This window comes from Euleptes europaea, chromosome 1 (genome assembly GCF_029931775.1).
Source record: "Euleptes europaea isolate rEulEur1 chromosome 1, rEulEur1.hap1, whole genome shotgun sequence".
NCBI classification, from domain to species: Eukaryota; Metazoa; Chordata; class Lepidosauria; order Squamata; family Sphaerodactylidae; genus Euleptes; species Euleptes europaea.
The window spans coordinates 76212041-76233414 of NC_079312.1; the positions used below are offsets into that span (position 1 = coordinate 76212041).

At 46.6% G+C, this 21374-nt stretch overlaps 1 protein-coding gene across 2 annotated transcripts in view; it reads right to left on the minus strand.

Annotated features, from left to right (window-relative positions):
• Positions 1 to 21374, minus strand: part of SEMA3F (semaphorin 3F) — a 152997-nt gene that overhangs the window by 13118 nt on the left and 118505 nt on the right. For both annotated transcript variants that reach the window (XM_056861163.1, XM_056861157.1), the window contains 7 exons: positions 20728 to 20821; positions 15238 to 15357; positions 9925 to 10064; positions 9184 to 9298; positions 6966 to 7035; positions 5997 to 6141; positions 3580 to 3802 (listed from right to left, as the gene is read on the minus strand). In XM_056861163.1, coding sequence (XP_056717141.1) covers positions 3580 to 3802; positions 5997 to 6141; positions 6966 to 7035; positions 9184 to 9298; positions 9925 to 10064; positions 15238 to 15357; positions 20728 to 20821 — 907 coding nt within the window. The remainder of the gene's footprint in view (positions 1 to 3579; positions 3803 to 5996; positions 6142 to 6965; positions 7036 to 9183; positions 9299 to 9924; positions 10065 to 15237; positions 15358 to 20727; positions 20822 to 21374) is intronic.

Genomic DNA, 21374 nt, shown 5'->3' on the forward strand with positions numbered 1-21374 from the left:
GTCCTGGTAAGAGAGCTCGCTACTCTCCCTGCATAGAAGCCACACAGATGAAAAACAGAGTTTCACTTACCTGTAACTGTTGTTCATCTGGTGGATCTTCTATGCAGGCACACATCCCTCCCTCCTTCCCCACTGTGGGACCTTTCCACTAGACCAGCGGTTGGTTCCGTGGCGGCAGGTTGGAGAACTGGAGAGAAGAGTGCTCCCTCCCCCTTGGGTCATGTGACCGATGGGCGGGGAGATTGCATGCCCCAAGGGGAGGGGGAGCACTCTCTCTAGATTTTGCTAGAAGCTGACAAATCTTATCCGTGGCTGGCCTGCGCCTGTGCAGTCCCCAATGTGTGCCTGCATAGAAGACCACCAGATGAACAACAGTTACAGGTAAGGGAAACTCTGTTTTTACATTAGCTGAGAACTGATGAGAAATGCAAATGATGCTAATACAGACAATACAGTGATGCATCGTTGGAATCGCTATGGGTGAAGACACCAAGCCCTAAACATTACTTGAAAGTAGGAATGTACTATTCCTCCCCAATCAAAACCAGGAGGCAGATATCTAGATGGAGAGGGAAATAAGAGAGGTGACCAAAGGGGAGAATGTTGTAATAGTGAGTGACTTCAACAGCTCTCACAGTCATTGGGCAAATATGTGCTTGAGTCATGCCATAGAAACAAGTTTTCTGGACCTCATAAATGTCCGTGCTTTAGAGCAGCTGGTCACAGAGCCAACCAGAGATGTAGCAACTCTTAGACTTGGTTCCGAGTAGGATCTAGTGCAAGATGCAGATGTTTTTGCACTGATTGGGAACAGTGACCACAATTCTAGTACGTTCAGCATTCATGTCAACAGAAAGTTGCACCCAAAACCCAAAACAATCGTTTTTGATTTCAAAAGAGGAAACTTTGCTAAAATGAGCGGACTAGTCAGAAGGAAGTTTAAAAGGGAATTAAGAGAATAAAATCCCTCCAGGGTGCCTGGAAACAATTTTAAACTATACTAATTGAGCCCCAGACAGAATGCATACTTCAAATCAGGAAAGCTACCACCAAGTCTAAAAAAGATGCCTCCATGGTGAATTACTCCATTCAAGGAAGCCATAAAAGGCAAAAAGGCTTCTTTAGCAAAGTGGAAGGTGAACAGAAAGGACCACAGGTTTTGGTAAAACAAATGTAAGCTGACAATAAGGTGAGGAATAAAGAGAATCTAAGGAGTGGATGGGCCAAAAACAATAAGCATTTCTTCAAATATATCAGGAGCAGGAAAGTGATTAGAGAGGAGGGTTTCGCCATTTGGATGACAAAGGAACAAAAGGATTGCTGAAGAAAGGTGGGGAGACAACAGAGACACTGAATGAATTCTTTGCTTCTGTTATCACTGCCGGGGAGGCACATCTGGATCTGAGCCTAACATCCCTGTGGATACCTAAGCTGGCTTCAACTTCAGCAAATAAAAAGCAACTGTGGTCCAACACTGCCTATTACTGTCAAAAGGAGGAAACTTGGAATACATCTTGGAAGCAAGTTTGTCTCCACAATAATATTTTAACAGGAAGTGTGTATGTGTATAGTAGGAAGTATGTTTTATTTCTGAGACTGTTCTTTAATTCTCTCTAGTATAGATTCTGGACAGTAGAACAGTTCTGTGCCTATAATGCAGTCTCATCTTACAGGCAGGTATATCTTTTTAAGTTTCAAGATGCGAGGGAAGATTCATATCAAAGTTTAAAGCCCCACACTTTGCTATAATCAAATCGCAAAAAAGAAAGGAAAAAAAGAAAATACCTTGTTCTAAGAAATCAATAAGTCATGTGACTAGACACATAGTTGTTTTTGAGGAATAACTGCACGGGTTTTGAAACCCACATTCTACTCAGTGTAAATGGCGCCTCTAAAAAGATTCACACAACCGGTTCTTTTGAGTGGTGGACTTTCATCTTCATATATTTCCAGTCTCTGTGGTTGGAGATGAAAATGGATTGCCCTGGCCACTATGCCATTCCTCTCTCCTGTTTGCATTCAGAATTAAATGCTGGCTACATTTCTTCCTTCTTTCAGAAGGTGTACCGAATTGATGTGACCATACAATGTCCCCTGCTTCTTGCTGGAACAGGAAGCTCCCAAGAATGGGAGATTTGTTATACCTATGCCTAGAAAGAAAGAGGAAACTCCCTACTGGCTGTGACAGGTGGCGGAGGGTCTGTGCACAGCTACCGGGTGCTCTGCAGTCACTTGGGTAGCCTGTCCAACAGCTGTGCAAAGACAGAGCATTTATCAGCTAATGAAAATGTTCTGGATCATTGGCATTCCTGGCCACCTGTTTTGAGATGCTGGCTGGGCTCCTTTGGCTCACTAAGAGGCAACTGGCTAACCTACAGCAGACTGGACTTAGTGCAAGCTGCTTGGCTAGACAAACCTGCTCACCTCCCTGCATTAGTTCTTTACTTTCATATAATAGCTGATATAATCCCTACACCTCTGCGCTTTACCTATTCAATCTGTACTGATCTCCATCATCCTTTGGAAGAGGTTTGTACAAAACAGTGTGTTGAGTCTGCATTTTCCCTTAGGTTTCCAAGAGAGATACAGGGACCCTGCTGGGAGAGGGGCCATGTTCAACTTTGCTGAAGGTCAAAACAATTATCTTCCACGCACAAGCAAAGATAAAGGCAAGTCTAGAGCATTGTTTTGGCTGTCACTGAAAACAGAAGGCAGGACTTGATGGAACTTTGGTCGATAGAGCAAGAAAGTTATTTTCCTACTACCACAGGGGCCATGAAGGCTTTTCATTCACTCAGAAATGAATTCTGTTCCTCATATATGGAAAAGGCTTGCAGGCACCAATCCACAGGAAAGAGGCATCAATGCTGTATGCAAAAGCCCAATGAAATCAATTCTAAAATGTGATCTAGGGAGAAATGTAGTCTAGCCTGTAGTCTAAAATGTGATCTAGGGAGAAATGTAGTCTATACCACTTCAAGCAAAAAAAGAATACCAGAGACTCCTGGATTCTTGGAATACTTACTGCTATGAAGGAAGAAGAAGAGTTGGTTTTTATATGTCGACTTTCTCTACCACTTAAGGAAGAATCAAACCAGCTTACAATCACCTTCCCTTCCCCACAACAGACACCCTGTGAGGTAGGTGGGGCTGAGAGAGTGTGACTAGCCCAAGATCGCCCAGCTAGCTTCATGTGGAGGAGTAGGGAAACCAACCCGGTTCACCAGATTAGCCTCCACCGGTCATGTGGAGGAGTGGGGAATCAAACCTGGTTCTCCAGATCAGAGTCCACTGCTCCAAACCACAGTTTTTAACCACTACCCCACACTGGAATGAACTGAAGCTCGAATCTACTGTTGCTATCACTCCCTCTCAACTGGCTGTATTACTAAATAGCATTTTTACAAGTGTTGCTGGAGTGAAGGAGATCAGCTAAAGAAAAGTTCAGCAGAACAGTCCTAATTGGTGAGTCTCAGGTGGATACCCCAGTGAACCAACCCATAAAACTCATCTTCCAGGCTGGTGGTGGTGGTGGTAGGAAGTGTTTGTGTATTCTCTTCAGTGCACATCAGTGGGTACCTGTGCCCAGGAAAAGCACCTCATAGCGCCCGTCAGCTGCATCCACCTGGTCCACGGCAATGGTTGTGAACTTGTAGTGGACGTTGGTCCTCACCACAAGTGGCTGGCGGTGTATGGGGTACACACCATTGTACATCATGGGGTGAGTGCGCATGAAATTGATAACCTCATCAGGGTAATCCTTGGTTGATTTCATCGATGGAGTGAATGTCCCTCCTGGGCACTGGAAATCCAAGACAGAAATGCAAAGCAGACATGAGATACAACATCACAGACAAGCCTGTCAACAAGTAAATTGATGTTCTCCAACTTCTCCTGGTGCTGTCAGATGTGCGATAAGACTAGGGTAAGAAATTGACTGCCTGTAGGCTCAATGTGACCCATAGATGCTTCCCATCTGGTCTCCACCATAGCCCCTGATCCCAAGGTTTCCCTGCAATATGTTATGTACCCTGGTTGCTTTTTGCAGCGTAATTCTCCCTTGTGCACTTCAGCTCAGTGCATATGGGAGTCAGCAGATGAGATGCATCGGGAGAGCACTCTGCCAAGGCCTCCGCTGTTCTTCATTCTGGGGGGGGGGAGGGGACAGAGGAACCGTTCTCCTGTGTCTTGGCTGGTGGGCAGAATGAGAGTCATTAGGTGGAGTTTGTACTTCAGATTAGGGCTTCATGTTAGGGCTATAAGATCTCCACTCTTAACAGTTACCTTGAGCTGGTTTTTATCTCACTGTTTTGTTTATTTTTAATATTAATTGTTATAAACTGCACCATTATAGCCTATAGCCAAAGCAAATAACAAACGAATACATTTTCTTTATGATGCTGCACAAAGCTCTATTAAGGAGTATCTTTTAAGGTCTTTTGTTTTTGAAAATGGGAAATAGGAATATCATTTCTAGGTTGTTGGGCATTTAGTAATGTTCACACAAACCTCAGAATCTCATGTGATCAAGCTGCAATGCTGTGAGAGCCAAACCCAACCTATGTTTTGTGCTTTCGGATGCCTCCCCACAGCACAGCCAAGACCATCTCTGGCTCTTTTTGGCCTTACTGGGTATATGAACAAAAAAGACCAAGGAGCGGCATTCTCCAAGCCAATAAAATGAAGCAATGAGTTCTCCTTATTTTTTAGTATTGTGCCAAGAAGGAAGGGATGCCAGCAAATGGATCCAGAGACCACCAACCTGGAGAGGAAACTCTAATCAGCCTCCCACGCTGTGGCCAAATGTCAAGCAGCGCACAGCACTGAAAAGCTTGGCTGCATTGTAGCAAAGGATATGGATACCAAGGGAGGCTGGAGGAGAAGGGTACCACGTAAAGATGGGGACTGAGAGGGGAATAAGTTCAGGAAAGGTGTAGAAGGAAAGGAATCCAGGGGCAAAGGAAGAGCAGTTGGGTTGGGAGGAGATGTATGTTCAGCAGGAAGAGCAACCTAAGCATTTGAATGCCACCAATAAATCCCTCCACTGCAATCCTGAAAACTGCCAGGTTAGAAGTACAAATGTACACACTAAGCCAGATCCACTAGTCCATCTAGCAGTGGCTTCCTAAGGCCTCAAGCAGAGGACTTCTCCAACCATACTAGCTGATATCTTTGCATCTGGAGACACCAGAGATTTTGCAGGGACTTTCTGCACTCAGAGCACACGTTCTACCACTAAGCATTGGCTCCTTCCCAAGCCTGCTGACTATATGTCAGTTCTTTTCTGAATTATTACATTTTAAACATTACTTAATAAGAATACTCACATGAAGCTGTCTTATACTGAGTCAGACCATTAATATGAAGCAGAGCCTGATTCTTCTTTTTTGAATAAACTTCATGGACCACAGAATTCCCCAAGAGCCAAGAGGCTCATAACACAGTGGGATTTATTCTATATGAATACATTCCTCGTTGCATTCCATTGTATTTTGTTTTGTGTGGTCCATCTAGCCTAAAAGTGTTGGCAGCAACTTTCTGGGGTATTGGTGTCACACAAAGTATTGTTCACCTGTGACTCAGTGCACATCCTGACTTTATGCAGGAAGTACACAATTTCTCATACATCTTTTATCAGTTATACATACACTACCAAGTACTTATATACATTTACAAATCTTCTGATATTGAAAGTATCGATAGGGTTGCCAACTCCAGGTTGGGAATTACGTGGGGATTTTGGGGGTGGAGCCTGAGGAGGAGTGGGGTTTGGAGTGGGGAGGGCCTTCAATGCTATAGAGTCCAATGGCCAAAGCAGCCATTTTCTCCAGGGGAACTAATCTCTATCAGCTGGAGATCAGTGGTAATAGCAGGAGATCTCCAGTCACCACCTGGAGCTTGGCAACCCTACGTATCGATGAGTGGGGAAGAGAGCCTCAGTTCAGGCCAGTGCTGTAGAAGAAAAGTGATTTCCTGGCCGTCTTGCCCACACTTACAGTGCCAGGTCGAGGGTAGGGCATTTTGCCTGTGTAAGGCATCCACTGGTAGTTGGGGCCTTCCTTGTGTGCAAAAGGCCCATTGAAGACCATACGGATGTCTGCCATGGAGTAGACACACACTGCAGAGCCCTTAAATACAGACCTGTGTAAGGACAGAATGACCTGTGTTAGTTCCAAAGGTGACTGTCCCGCTCGCATGTGAAAGCTGTCTGCATTGTTCCATTCCTGTCTGTACCATATATTCCCAGCAGGCTCTCTTGACCTCTTGTCCTTCACAGCTGCAAAGGAGCAATATGCTTCTCTGCTCACTCCTAGTTGCTGGCAAGCTCTGGAATTGCCCCTTAAACTTCACATGTGCAATGACATGGACCTTAGAAAGCCAGGGATTTCCTGCCTGGCACAGCGCACCAATTCAGCAAGGGGGGTGGGGGTGGAATAAGACAATGCAATTTTGGTGTTCTGTGACCAGCTCCATGCAGCTGTTTCAGAGTTATCAAGCCATGTTCCCTGTGATATAACATTCCAGGATTAGTCACTCCAGCCACATACACTGAGAAACCACACTAGCTGCTGCTGCTTGTTGGTCTAACAAAGGGCCTGATGCCCTCCTGACCTTCCAGGGGTGCAAACAGATCCTGAAGTGTGGTAGGGGGAAAATGCCACCTGCCTTCTTCCCCAGGGGATCAAGTCATCAACTACAGCTGCCACGGTTTATGGGAAAACCCCAAGCTTGGCAAGCGAGCACTTGGGCTCAATTCCCAGCTCTGCCAGGAGATTCTAGAATGTCCCTTTCTGCTTCTTGGCTAGGAAGAAACACAGCGCCACTGCACTGAACAGCATCTGCTTCAGAACAGTCTCAGCTTCTAAGGTAAGGCGGGGCCATTGCTTTCAATGTCAAGGTGGGATTGTGAAATCATATGAGCATGGGGGAGATAGGCTTTAACATCCTGGCCCCAGAGCACTCACCCAGAAGCAGCAAAAACAGCATAAATGATGGGGTTCTTCACATCCTGGGTCTGCTGGATGAAGACGTCCTCTTGAAGAAGAAGAAGAGAGTCAGCAACTTATAACCATGTGTATGGTGGGTGGGGAGGTGGTTATGAAAGTGGAATTCAATAATATCCTTGAGACAACTGAAGTAGAAGTGCTTTGCTGAAGGTGGAAGCAAACATTACAAGAAATATGGTTACCACTGCTTTGTGTCTCTTTCCCTGCGCTTTCCAGGAACATCCAGTAGACTGCAACATGTAGAGTGACATTAATCTGCTATGCATTTCTTCCACTGCTGATGCGATAAGAGGAAAGGCAGTGGAAGGGACATGCGGAGTTTGAGGAGTACATGTTCTGCTCCACAAGACATTCCCAGGAAGAGAGGGGAAAGAAACACACAGCAGTAGCTGCTCTGAACCTATCGTCACATCTAATTCTGCCCAGAGTGAGAAGAAGATGCAAAGAATCAAGGGATTAAGACCACTTGAAAAGGCATGGTGGCCCAATCTAGCCTGGTGTTTGGGTTGGATCTGTGCAGATTCAGAGTTGTGGCTGACAATTAGTTTATTGCTTATTTATTGACTTCATTTATACCCTGCCTTTCTCCCCAATGGGGACCCAAAGCAGGTTACATTGTTATCCTCCATTTTATCCTCACAACAATGCAAGATGGACGAGGCTGAGAGGATGTGACTGGCCCAAGGTCAGCCAGCAGGGCTCCATGGCAGAGTGGGGATTCAGACCTGGATCTCCCAGATCCCAGTCTGACGCTCTGGGACCTTCTGCAGGCCATCAGATGCTCTACTGCTGAGCTACATAGCTCCTCTCTAATCTTGCTGCACCTTGTTCTTTCTTTGCTGGCCAGTAGGCAACCTCAATTCCATCATGAGGCCTGCACAGGAGTCTCATGAGTGTAACTTTTAATACAAGCTGCTTTTAATACAGGAGAGTGGTCAGGAGCCAAAGACCCTGTGTTCACCTAATCTCCGGCAGAAGTGAGGGGACCAAAGTATCCCGTGGATCATCTGGCAGTGATTTTGGCAAAAGCAAAGCCAAACACATGGGAGAAGAGGGCAATGCCACAGTGCTCCCTGACAGAGATGATCTCTCACAGGCCACTGAAGGAGCTAAGCGCCTCCCTTGGGCTGCTCGCTCAGAGGCCAGCGGCCACCTGAATGTTCTGTGTTAAGAGGAAGCTGGGAGTCAGCTGCAAAGGAGGGGGCTGCTGCTCTGGTAAAGACAGGGCTCTCCAACTTCAGTCACGCCAGTGCCAGAGGCCGTCATCTTCTCCTATCCCAAATGTTTCAAGGCCATGAACAGGTGAAGCTGGGTCTCTGTGTGAATGAGCTACCACCCTACCCTGCACATCCTGTGTGAACATCCTGTGAAACTTTTTTTAAGAAGACTTTTGCAATGGAAGCATACTGCCCAAGGAACCAGGACCATTTCTACCAAAAAGCCACACTTGTTGTAATTTCTTTCTTTCTTTCTTTCTTTCTTTCTTTCTTTCTTTCTTTCTTTCTTTCTTTCTTTCTTTCTTTCTTTCTTTCTTTCTTTCTTTCTTTCTTTCTTTCTCTGGGACTTGTCTAAAATGTTGGCAGAGTATGCTAAGTATGCAGAGAAGGCTCAGACTCACTGATTAAAGATAAAGTTGCCTTTGTTGAGGGAACTACAATTCAGGATAGGAAAGCTGAGAGACAGAGCCTCTAGCTGTCTATGTAGCTAAGGAGGGAGAGAGAGGGTAGGATGACTTCTGAGAAGAAGGAAATTGTCCCCTGAGAATATCAGTCTAAGGACAGAAAAGAGGTGTGAAAAAAGAGTGGAAAAGTCTCTAACCTTACAGCCCTAACTAGCTGACCACTTGCCCGCCCCCTGCTGGATCTCCTTCTCAGTTCCTTTGCACACTAGACATTGCAACTCTTCCAACATAAATGCCATTGTTAATCCTCCTACAACTTGAGCTGAATGTCACTTTTTGAATTCTCTAGACAGACATTCCTCAAACTGCCTATGTCAGAGAGATAGAAAGCTCTGTGGGCTACTGAAAACAGCAGGCAGGAGTAACTGTGCATAGATTTGCACTATAAGCCTCCACAACTCAGGCCTCTGTTAAGATGTCAGATTGCTTAGCATGTAATGTACTGCCTTCCACATTCCCCTTCCCAATCAAAATCTCTACCCTCAGAATACTCACGGAGTTCGTCAAAATGTGTTTCAATCCCATCAGGCCCTGGCACAGAACAAATAAGTCGCGCCTTCAGGAATGTACTCCACTTGTTAACCAAGCAGCAGTGGCCTCCATCGTCATTCTGAGCCAAAAGAAAACAGTGGTCTGAGGTGCGGGAAACAAAATATAGGCTACAGCTCCTTGCGACTGCAGCCCAATCGCACAGAAACCAGTGGGGCTTATGATAAAGTGCACATTGTAAGAATTGGGCTGCCAGACTTACAAGAATTTTATTTAACATTTTCCTGCAGGGGAACAGTGTGGGGAGGGAGCAAAGAATGAGTGCTGATTGAACAGAAATCCCCAGTTGTTCCGGGCCCAGCAGTTCCTAACAGGAGACAATACAGGGAGGGAAGAGAAAGCAGAAGCACTGACAGTGGTAGAGCTGAAAGCAATCTGGACTCTCTGGCTTTTCACAACAGATGTGGGTGCTCTAGAGCAGGGGTTCCCAAACTGTGCTCCGTGGAGCACTTGGTGCTCCACAAAAACATCTAGTGCTCCATGAAGAGATTGGAAAGAAAAATACTACTGTCATTTTTAGGATATAGGTGCTAGGTGAAAATTAGTGCTCTGTGACGAATTTCTCTCCTCAAAAGTGCTCCATGACTCAAACAATTTGGGGACCTCTGCTCTAGAGAAGAGTCCAGGCTCAAGGGATGCACAGGGAGAGCCCAGTGACACCCAGCCCCATTCTTTCTCAGCACATACCAGGCAAATGCGACCGATGCGGGAGTAGACAACAGGGCTCTGTGGGGCGTCGGTGGATTTCTCTCGGAAGAAGAAGTAGAGCTTGTCATCATTCCGCTCAGCACTGTCTGGGATGAGCTGTGCGTGGACAAATGCAGGGTCTGCAATGATAAGTTAAACAAGAGTACATGGCCAGTGTGCACACCCATATTCTTCCAAAGTTGAGAGTTTTGCAGGTCCTTCTGGGGCTCATGGCTCAGGGACCAGGTCACCCGGCCACAGATTGCTTCATCTCCATTGGACAAGGTCACATTTTATCCCTCGGTGAGGTCTCTTCTGCATTCCAAGTCCGATCACAAGCATGAACGTACCTTCTTGTTCCTAGCAGGCAAATCACTGGTGGGTGAGGGAATTGTCTCTAATCCTGGTTATTATATTATTTCTCCAGCAGATATAGTACAAAAGAGGGGGTTGGATCCTATCGAAAAGATCCCCGTGTGCATTGGGAAGGTGATTTTTGTCAAAAAACCCCACTCCCAATTCCTCAACAGCTCTCCAATATCCCCTTCATGCTACTCCTGGTATGTGTGTGTGTGTGGGGGGGGGAGGGGGTCCCTGTCCTCCAGAAGCAACATTTCAGGGGAATTTTAGGCTGCAGTGGGAGAAAGGAGGCAGGAAAGTTGTACTTTTGTGCACTGAATTTAGACAGGATACAACCCATGTTGTCTCCTCAACATATGAAGCAATTTTCTTCACACTCTCCGCAGCGTTGTCTGAAACACATTTCTTTTAGGCAATCTAGAGTGAGTTCTTGCATGCACGGACTTGGTTTTACCCTTACAAGCATACTGTTCATTCACAGAGTACTGTGCCACCCTCCTGTGGTTCCTTTGAACAGTTTAAGGTTCCCCTTCCCATCTGAACTGTTAAAAAGAGCCACCACTGGTCAGCTTGCTACAGAAGACTAAAACAGGACAATCCCTCTAAAATAAGTATTGGCTGTTTAGTTCAGGGCTGACATCCTACTGAGTCTCTGCTGATCAATTCTTGGCAGGAACAGATTGGCCATTAAAGCCACTGGGGAAAATCCTGGTGGGCTGATGACCTGGGGGTCTGCCCCCCTCTCCAGGGACACCCTGAAACCGAGCAAAGGGTGGCCTTCATCCCAACACAAGGTGAAGAAAAAGTCGCCTGGCCTGGCCAAGCCCCGCACAGCACAGAGAAGGAAGTGCTTCACCTAGATGAGTCCTGCATGGCAAAGGATGGACCTGGTCAAGCCCCACAGGGTGTGGGGCTGGCTGGGCAGGCTCTTTCTCTCTCCCTCTTTGGGGAGGGGCGAGGCATTTTTTTCCTTCCTGGTCCACCTTTGATTTTTGGGATCTCTTCATGATAGCGCAGTAAAATATCAGCCCGGGCAGTCAGACTGAGACTTCGACATGCAGTTAAGAAGCAATTACATGACTGCTGTCTAAACATGTTCAACTTATATTTATTTTGCTCGGTTTTAAATTTTGATTCCGCCATATAGCCCAAAAGCAGGACCCCAGGATGACTTTTGAAATGTTAAAATACATAGAATGAAAACTATAAGATCAAAATCCAGGAGCATATAAAGCAACCAACCAAGTGGAGTCTACAATAGCAACATGTTGGCTCACTTGCAGGGTCACTTGAGGTCAGCTCGTGCAAGTACCAGGCCTCTGCTGGCAGCTTGTTTCTTCACTTCACAAGGGCTCACTGCCCATGGGAAGTAGGTCCCTAAGGTGATTTATGGTGGCATATAAATCCTGCAGCTTCTGTTTATGGCACACGAGCCAGATGACCTGCTCCAATCAAACAATTTGTGGAATGAATCAGCCAGGAGCACTCATAGACAACGGGGCAGTTGCATAATCTCATCCTAGATCAGTGTTTCCCCAGCCTAAAATCTAGCTGCTGGTGCTTTCCCCTGGTATCCAATAGTGAAACCTTTCCACGGAGCACTGATAGAAAGGGAAATGGATTAGATGTAAAGTGGGGGGGGGGTATGTGGACCACTGTTATTTCTGTGAGATTCATAAATGAGGAAAACAGAGATTTAAGAACAAGCAATTTCTAGTAAGCTATGCTTTAAACTTCTGAAAGTTTACTACAAACATTTCAAAATGATTTTATTTTTTTAAAATAGTAAACGACTCAGGATGAGGGAGAATGATTTTGAAGAGAATCCCCTGTGTAAACTGACCCTTTCTTGCTCAAGCAAGACTTGTTCACATGCTCTTTCAGCACCCCCAATAAAAGCTGTTCCTTCTTCTCTCCCTATGGTGATGTGACCCACTTTGCAGCTAGGTGTTTTCTGCACTATTTTTTTTAAAGGATGTGGTGGGTCATCCTGAATTACAGGCCCAAGCTACAGAAGCAAATCTTAATGTAAGCTATTTGAAAAGAACTTGGCATAATGCTCAATAAGTTAAGCAGCTGTTTGCTTGTCTGCTGCAAGTAATCTAGCTGTGTGTTTGATTAGCTAAGCCTTTGTCTACTGTGCTGGAACCCTGAGCTCTATTCTTTGCATCACCTCATTTGTAACATAAGCTGAGGCAGCTCAGAATTCTTGACTTGCTGAGCAGGATCTGCCTGAAGAGGGGGAGGAGGAGGAGGAGGAAGAAGAAGAAGAAGAAGAAGAAGAAGAAGAAGAAGAAGAAGAAGAAGAGGAGGAGTAGGAGTAGGAGTAGTAGTAGTTGGTTTTTATATGCCGACTCTCCACCACTTAAGGAAGACTCAAACTGGCTTACAATCACCTTCCCCTCCCCACAACAGACACCCTATGAGGTAGGTGGGACTGAGAGAGCTCTAAGAGAGCTATGACTAGACCAAGGTCACCCAGCTGGCTTCATGTGGAGGAGTGGGGAATCAAAACTGGTTTTCCAGATTAGAGTCTACCACTCCAAACCACCACTCTTAACCACTACACCAAGCTGGTTCAGCTTGGGGAATTAGTTTTTGGCATCCTAAAACCATAAGGCAGCATTTCTCAAATTTTATGGAACTTCACTCTGCCAACTTCCTAGTTCTTCTGTGTCCCCTCACCAGTTTAGCAATCTCCCTGAACAAACATACTTGCCTGCTTTCTATTTTCCTCTGTACCATTCTCCAGACCCCCAGTTCCCATCCATTCACATTCTAAGCAGTTCTGTGTGTGCGCATGTCTGTCTCATATGCATACACTCACATCAGTTTCAGCATCCCCAGCTCCTACATAACCCTTTCCCTGTGTACTTCATCTGTAATCTAAGGTAGTAGACCAGTAAACAGCTAAAAAACAACCTCACGCATCCCTTTAGCCATCTAAGTGGGGTTGTGACCCACATTTTTGAGGAACTCTGAGCCTTACTACTAAGCCTGCCACCAACCTTCGCAGAAATATTGACCTCTACCTCCAATTTCAGAAACGCCACGGTTAGGTTTATGTGATTACAAGAACACCTGTCAAAAGCTTTCATAAGAATATCTGGGAGTTTCTGCAATTTGGTGATATGTCACTGTTTTCTCCAGAGTCACCCCTGCTAAAGAATTGCCAGGGAAGGCTAATGGTGCCCCTTAAAATCCAGCATTTGCTTACATAGATAGCGCTGTTCAGGTTACTAAAACGACATCCTCCTAAACATGATCCCCAACCTTAGTTTACTCAGCTGTTTTTGCTGCTCCAGAACAGCTGGAAGTGCAACTAAGACCTTCTCTCATTGGATCCCATTCCATGATGCATGCAGGAGTCAAGAGGGCAGGAGATAAAATGCCCTGGATCAGTTATCAGAAATGACAGGAATATAAACCTGCCCTCCACCTCCTACTGTGTGTAAAGAAATAATGCCAAGAACCAAATGCCTCTGAATGAACAAAAAAGGGATGCATATCTGAGCCATGAAATTAAGAGAAGGGAACAACTACCCAAACACTGGCACACTTCTGAAATAACCAGATGGCAGGACAAAGGTTATGTAAAAATAAATTATCACAGCGTACATTTCCTTCTCTGGAGAGAAACCCTCAAAGTATCTGTATAGGCATCTTCAGATTTGCAATGGCCAAACAAACAGTGAACACTTAGAGTCTAAACGTGAATTCAGCTTTTTTTCTCCCTCTTCATTACTCGCATGCCAGCAGTGGTGGGGTTGAAATGCTCTGTTGCTGGTGGGAAGATCATAGAATCATAGAGTTGGAAAGGGTCACACAGGCCATCTAATCCAACCCCCTGCTCAATGCAGGATCAGCCTCGAGCATCCATGACAAGTGTTTTTCCAGCTGCTACTTGAAGACTGCCAGTGAGGGGGAGCTCGCCACCTCCCTAGGCAGCCAGTTCCACTATTGAACTACTCTCACTGTAAACTTTCCCCCCTATTATCCAGACGGTACCTTGCTGCCTGTAATTTAAACCCGTTATTGTGGGTCCTATCCTCTGCTGCCAACAGGAACAGCTCCCTGCCTTCCTCTAAGTGACAGCCCTTCAAATACTTAAAGAGAGCAATCATGTCCCTCCTCAACCTCCTTTTCTCCAGAATGAACATTCCCAAGTCCCTCTGCCTTTCCTCGTAGGACTTGGTCACCAAGATCACACCATGATCTGGATCCCACAGTAAAGAATCTGATTTACACTCTTGGTTTTGCTGTGGGCTGGGCAGAAAGTGTGGTCAAGGGATAGTGCATGTACTTGCAAGGGAGATGTACAAATGGCCTCAGGGACAGAAAGGATCTGCCACATGAAAGGGACTGCCTCATGGAAAGGACTGCTGCAGAAGCCTATGGAAATTATCATGGAAACTCCTAGCTTAGGGCACAATTAGACTCACAGAGCCCTAGGAAGAGAAGGAGTGGGGGTCCAGAGAACTAGAGGAAGATTTCCCCACCCACACTGGAACTCCTTGAATGAGCGATATATGGACAGTTGAAAGAACACAGTCTCAAACAGCTGATATGACATGCTTGATGCCCTAGCCTTTCAGGAAGCCAAACTTTGACAGTCATTGTAGAATAGTGTGAATTCACAGGCATAAATAATTGGTAGGTGGGTTAGTACTCCAGCTAGCATAAAGTCTTTTCCCTACTGCCTCTTATCATGCAGTCTGATAACTGTGGATTCTTATCATACAAGAGCATTCTGTAGCTGTGAAAGAGCTGAGAACCCCTCACCTCCACAGATAAACCTCTGCTGCTTTTAAAAATATATATAAACTTTCCTGCAAGCTAAATCCTACACCAAGTCCCAGTTCTTAGTGCATGGTATATGCACTGGACGTGAAGATTGTAAGGACCACTGCTTTTCGTTCTCTGCACTCGAAGCGTTGTTACCGCCTCACTCACCATTTAGCCAGCGCGAGTTGTACTGGTCAGTTCTCATGGCGGTCTGCTTGCCCATGGTACGGAAGATGGCAGCATCAGTGCCCATGAAGTCAATGTAGACGCCTGCATAGAGTTCTTCATCTGTGGGCAAAGACAGAGATCAGCAAAGAATGCAGAACGGTTCTCCAGAAGAGAGAATTACAACTGCCCAAACACATGATGTTAAGCAATATTGAACCTAAAGCTGGAAATGAAATATGAAATCACATTTATCCAGAATTCCCATCCATACCCCACTGGTCCAACTGAGGGAGGGTTCAGGAAAAAAACAAAACATGGTAAGTCCTCATGTGATTTTACTTGGGTCATTTTGGGGAAGACGGGGATATTTCTTCCATGGCATCAGCCCAAACCCAGTAGACTCTCAGCAACACTGGACATGACATTGACATAAGAGGAACAGGAAATGCAAATAACTCAAGCCACTTTTTCTTCTGCTCTCTCTCCCCCTCCCCATTCCTCACAAGGAGATATGAATAAGGAATTCATACAGCTCCCCATAAGGAGAACGGATATATTTCAGGCACTAGTGATAGAGACAATGTTGCCAGGCAAAACTTCATTTTTGTCCAGAATCATCAGACAGAGAGGGGGAGGGGAAAAACAAATCGTAGCCTTCTCCAGAACCCTTTCTCTCAGGCAGCAACCACCCCTGGTATATTGGCTGCCTCTCACACATCAGGAAGTTAAAGGTGCAGGTGGCTAAGGTTACTTTCCTTTCTCCCCATATGTTCTTTTGATTAAAACCCCCCCAAACCCAAAGTCTTTTCCATTCTGGTCTACTAGCATTACCCATAATCATCATGGATCATAGACAAGCTGAGGAGAAGGAAGGAGGAGAGAGAGGCTCAACTCTCACCTTCTGCTGCTATAACTACTGCTACTGAGTACATGATCAGAACTCTCTTTACTCTAGTTGAAGTATCAGGAAAGCAGAAAGAATCACATAACATTTTTCCACTAGTACTCTTACAACCCATTCCTCAAAGCCACAGTGGCCGGGGATGGAGTGGCCGTGGCACCACTGTGGCACCTCCAAAGAGGTTTTGTGGCTGCTGCAAGATTAAAGAAGGGTTTTTTAAAAACAAAATTTAGAAAAGCGGGGGGGGGGGAAGGCCCCATAGCAAACAGTGATGCTGTCCTAACAAAAAGGTGTAGAGAAACTCGAGAGGGTTCAGAGGAGAGCGACGAGGATGATCATGGGCCTGGAGACCAAGCCTATGAGGAAAGGCTGAGGGAGTTGGGAATGTTCAGTCTGGAGAAGAGGAGGTTGAGGGGGGACCTGATCGCTCTCTTTAAGTATTTGAAGGGCTGTCACTTAGAGGAGGGCAGGGAGCTGTTTCTGTTGCCAGCAGAGGATAGGACTTGCAATAATGGGTTTAAATTACAGGAAGAAAGGTACCGTCTGGATATTAGGAATTTTTTTTTTTTTAGAGAAGAGTTTGGGCAGTGGAATCAGCTACCTAGGGAAGTGGTGAGCTCCCCCTCACTGGTATTCTCTAAGCAGAGGCTGGACAAACGTTTGTCAGAGATGCTCTAGGCCCGTGTTGGTGAACCCCCTCTCTGCTGGCACGCACGGCTCAGCTGGGCGGCGGGGCCCCTGCCCTCCCAGCCGCCAGCTTTGAACTGCTCTGTGCTGCCTGCAGGCAGCGCGGAGCAGTTCAAAGGCCCCACCCCCTTCCCTGGACTCTCCGCCGCCCAGCCTTTCCCCTCTCCCCCCCCTCCCCGGCCAAAAAACCCTTTGCAGGGCGCACGAGGTGGCTGCCGCCCTCCAGCCCCTTTCTCCCTCTCCCTCCCCGGCCAAAAAACCCTTTGCAGGGCGCACGAGGCGGCTGCCGCCCTCCAGCCCCTTTCTCCCTCTCCCTCCCCTCCTCCCCGGCCAAAAAACCCTTTACAGGGCGCACGAGGCGGCTGCCGCCCTCCAGCCCCCTTTTTCCTCACCCCCCGGCCAAAAAACTCTTTGCGGGCGCACGAGGCAGCCGCCGCCCTCCAGCCCCCTTCTCCCTCCCCCCCTCCCTGGCCAAAAACCCCTTTGCAGACTAAGGAGGCCAACACAGAGCGGCAGCGCCTCCTTAAAAGCGGCCGCACATGGCTGGCCTCCACTGTTGGCTTGCTAGTCGCTAGAGGAGATGGTAGGTTGGTAAATTGCTCCTCCTAACCCGAGTCCGCCTCCCTCCCCGAGTCCCCGGGGTAGTTCTCCCGACCTGGACTGGTCTTCCTCCGCCCCCCCATTTTCTTTCCTCCCAGCCTGGGCTGGAATTCTCTTCTCTGATCCTGGAGAGAATAGGGAGGCATCTTGACTAGTATCCATTTTGACTAGTAGTCATGAATACCCTTCTCCTCCATGAACATGTCCACTCCCCTCTTAAAACCTTCCAAGTTGGCAGCCATCACCACACCCTGGGGAAGGGAGTTCCACAATTTAACTATGTGTTGTATAAAGAAATACTTCCTTTTATCCGTTTTAAGTCTCTCACCCTCGTCTGGCGGCAGGGGGGAAGGAGAGGAGAGTTCTCCCTTTTCTTTCCACCCATCTGGGCTGGGCAAGAGGCAGGAGCTGCCCTTTACTCACCCACAGCAGAGGCAGGCACTGACCTTGGCTGGCTTGGGAAAAGGGATGTATTAAAATGAATGAGAGGATTGCCCATTTGAAACAGTGGGAGAGGCTGCACAGCCCATTGAAGAAAATGGGAGCCAGGATTGCCCATTGACTTGCATGCGCTCCTTTGAAATAGGTTACAGCACAAACAATTGCAAAGAAAATGTGGCATAGATATTCCATTAAGGTCTCTGGGCCTAGCTACATTACTCTGTGACAGCTGCCAGGACTAGTAGAAGTGTTCTGCAACTGGAATGACTAGCCTTGGAGTGGAATGACAGCCCCTGAGATTAGGAGAATGATTCTGCAACTGCAGTAACAGCCCCAGGAGTGGAATGACAGCCCCTGGGACTAGCAGAAGTGTTCTGGGACTGGAATGACAGCCCCCAGAGTGGAATGACAGCCCGGTCATTCCAGTCCCAGAACACTTCTGGTAGTCCCAGAGGCTGTCATTGCACTCTGGGGGCTGTCATTCCAGTCCCAGAATAATGTAGCTAGGCTCAGAAACCTTACTGGAAAATCCATTCCACATTCTTTTTGCTACTCTTTCTCCATGAAGCTAAAGGTGGCTCATTTATTTAGCCTTAGTTTTATCCTTACATCACTCCTCAGAGATAGCAAGAGACACCGTGTGTGTGTGTGTGTGTGTGTGTGTGTAAGTGTGGTTTCCATGGTAGAGTAGGGATTTGAACCTGGGTTTCTCAGATCCTAGTCTGACACCTTAACCACTATATCATGCTGGAGAACAACCAGGAAATTGTTAACCATTTAAGCTAATTAAAACCTCAGTATTCAGGTTAAATTTCCGTGTTGGCACTTGGCGATAAGTGGGTTTTGGGTTGCAGTTTGGGCACTCCGTCTCTAAAAGGTTCGCCATCACTGCTCTAGGCTGATCCTGCGTTGAGCAGGGGGTTGGACTAGATGGCCTGTATGGCCCCTTCCAACTCTATGATTCTATTCTATTAATGCTGTTGCATAAGGGGGCATTCCAGGGCTGAAAGAGGTTTGGAGACTGCCTAATGGCAGCTCTTCCCCCCCAGAACACCCCGGGAACGCCTCCCGGGACACCAGTGCAGGGACTTGTGCTGGGCCGTGATGCCACTGCGGTCCAGGGGGCCACAGCGAATGTGGCACTACACTGGCATCCATGCAAGTTTGCACAGTGCAAGTGGCATGGACGCAAGCATAAGGGTCAAGCCGCCTCCTATGACCATTCGGCCCCCCATTCAGGAATGCACTGCAAATTGAGAATACCCAAGAACTGCTGCACAAGTTATTCCTCAAATGAGCAATCCTGAATTAGCACAGATTTGTACATGAGAGGTTGTTAGTTTTTGTGAGGCACCTGTGCTTCCTGCTCTCCCTATCATCAGTGGTGCATTCAAGGCAACATGGGGGGGGGGCAGGAATGGGCATCTATGGAATTAATCTATTTAAAAGCCTTTTAAAAGCTACACATTATGTAGGAGGGTAACTTTTGTTCTGTATTCATTCTTGGTATGAACATGAAGTCAAGTTTTGTGAGGTTTCCCTGAGGAAGCAGGTATATGAGCAAAGGCAGGGGGACAGTAAAGCCTTATTATAAGGGGTAATTTCTTGTTATGCTTACTTGCCAACTGTAGGGAAAGGCTCAAAATGTTCAAAGGCGGACAAGGAATGGATTGAGATAAAAAGCTTACTCCCCAGCCACCCCCAACCAACCAGGTGCCCTTTCATGTCCTTCCTACTGCTGTCTCTGAAATACTTATCAAGGAATTAAAGGGGCTTACAAAGTGGACCCTGGTTTGTTCGTCAGGCTCAGGGTTCGTCCCGGAACCCACTGGCACAGGGGCACCGTCCTTGCCTTTCCCAGGCCTGGGTCACAGCTGCTCTCCGATTAATTAAGAAGTTTAGGGCTTGTCATGTAAGTGGATACTTATGCCTGGACAAGATCAGAGGCAGCTAGGCAATAATGGTGGGCTGGGGGATTTGTGGGAAGTGAGAATTTTGGCCAGTGCTGGAACTGACTCCTGGGGGGAGCCTGGTGCAGCTGTTATGCAGCAGCAGTCCTAGCAATGGCAGGACAATGATACCACTGCTAATTATCTCCCTGCTGTGTACTTATGTAATCCCAGCCAATGTAGGCCCTGCAGTGCCCTCCTCATTGGGTGAAAGTCTGCTACCCAGTGGCTTGAAAATGAAGGGGGCCCTACTAGAGATGAAAAGGACCCATATCATATGACCAAGTTCAGCAAACGTTCACGTTTGGAACCATCTTGGAAATGACTGAGGGAAAATGTGGGGGAGACTAAAGGAGGAAGGCAGGAGAACAAACAGTATGCTTATTTATATACAGAAGTCATTGGAATGAAGGGCATTGTGGGAATTCGATATGTGAGGGACAGGAACAATATTTCTTCTAGGGAGCAGACAAGCTTTGTGGCAGAGGAATCTGGATAAAATTCAGTTTGGACCTATGTAAATATAGCATACTAATCACGGCCATGGCTGTGGAATGTGTGGGCAGTGGAAGAATATATACCATGTTTGATGGATAAAGGGAAACTACTAGGTGAAAGTCAGTGGCATCAATGTCACCAGCGAGGATTTGCCAAGGACCTGAGTCCCCCCTCTCCCACCAGATATTAAGCTATTCCATTTTAGTAGAAATTACTGCGAGGAAGGAATCTTCTATTTGCCTATACATTTCTGAGAACCGTCAAAATTATGTCCTGATCACAGAACTGCTTTCCCTCTGCCTGATGTTCAAAGTCATGTCTCCTTTTCTTCTAATTTCTGCTGTCTCTTCAGAACTCACAGGGAGCAAGCAACTTTTCAACTTCTCAAATGCCATGAGCAACTGAGGAACTCACTGATTAATGCTGACACGGTGTCTACCTTCGGGTCATAAGAGCATTTCCCTTTTCCTGACTCCAGTGTCTGTGGCTCCATGTAGAATATGTAATCCTGGAACAGAAAGCAACAGGTGGATAAATTATCTACATGATCATACAACCTTACCTTGGGTCCTCTTGGCTCCTCTAAATAGAGGTCACACAAAAGTTAACCAGATACAAGACGTTGCATGCATGAACCACACTGGCCACCACTGAAATCCATCTCTCTGTGAGGGAATTTTCATCCAATAATGTTACAAACAGCTGAATGCAGGACACCCTGGCGTACAATATGACTCCTCTGTGAAGGATGTTCTCAATGAGTTACCCCCTAGTGGCTCACTCCATGCATTGCAAGGCAGTGCAAATGAATCCACTCATGGAGGCAGCTGCCACACCAAAAGGAGCAACAGCCTCCATGTAATGCTGTTTGAGGAACACTAGTTGGGGCACTGTTACACATGCTGAATAATGCACTTTCAATGCACTTTAACGATTGTTTGCAAGTGGATTTTACCATTTCACACAGTAAAATCCAGTTGTAAAATACATTGAAAGTGGATTGAAAGTGCATTTTTCAGTATGTGTGAAAGCGCCCTAGGTCAGAGTGCCCAATGGCTACA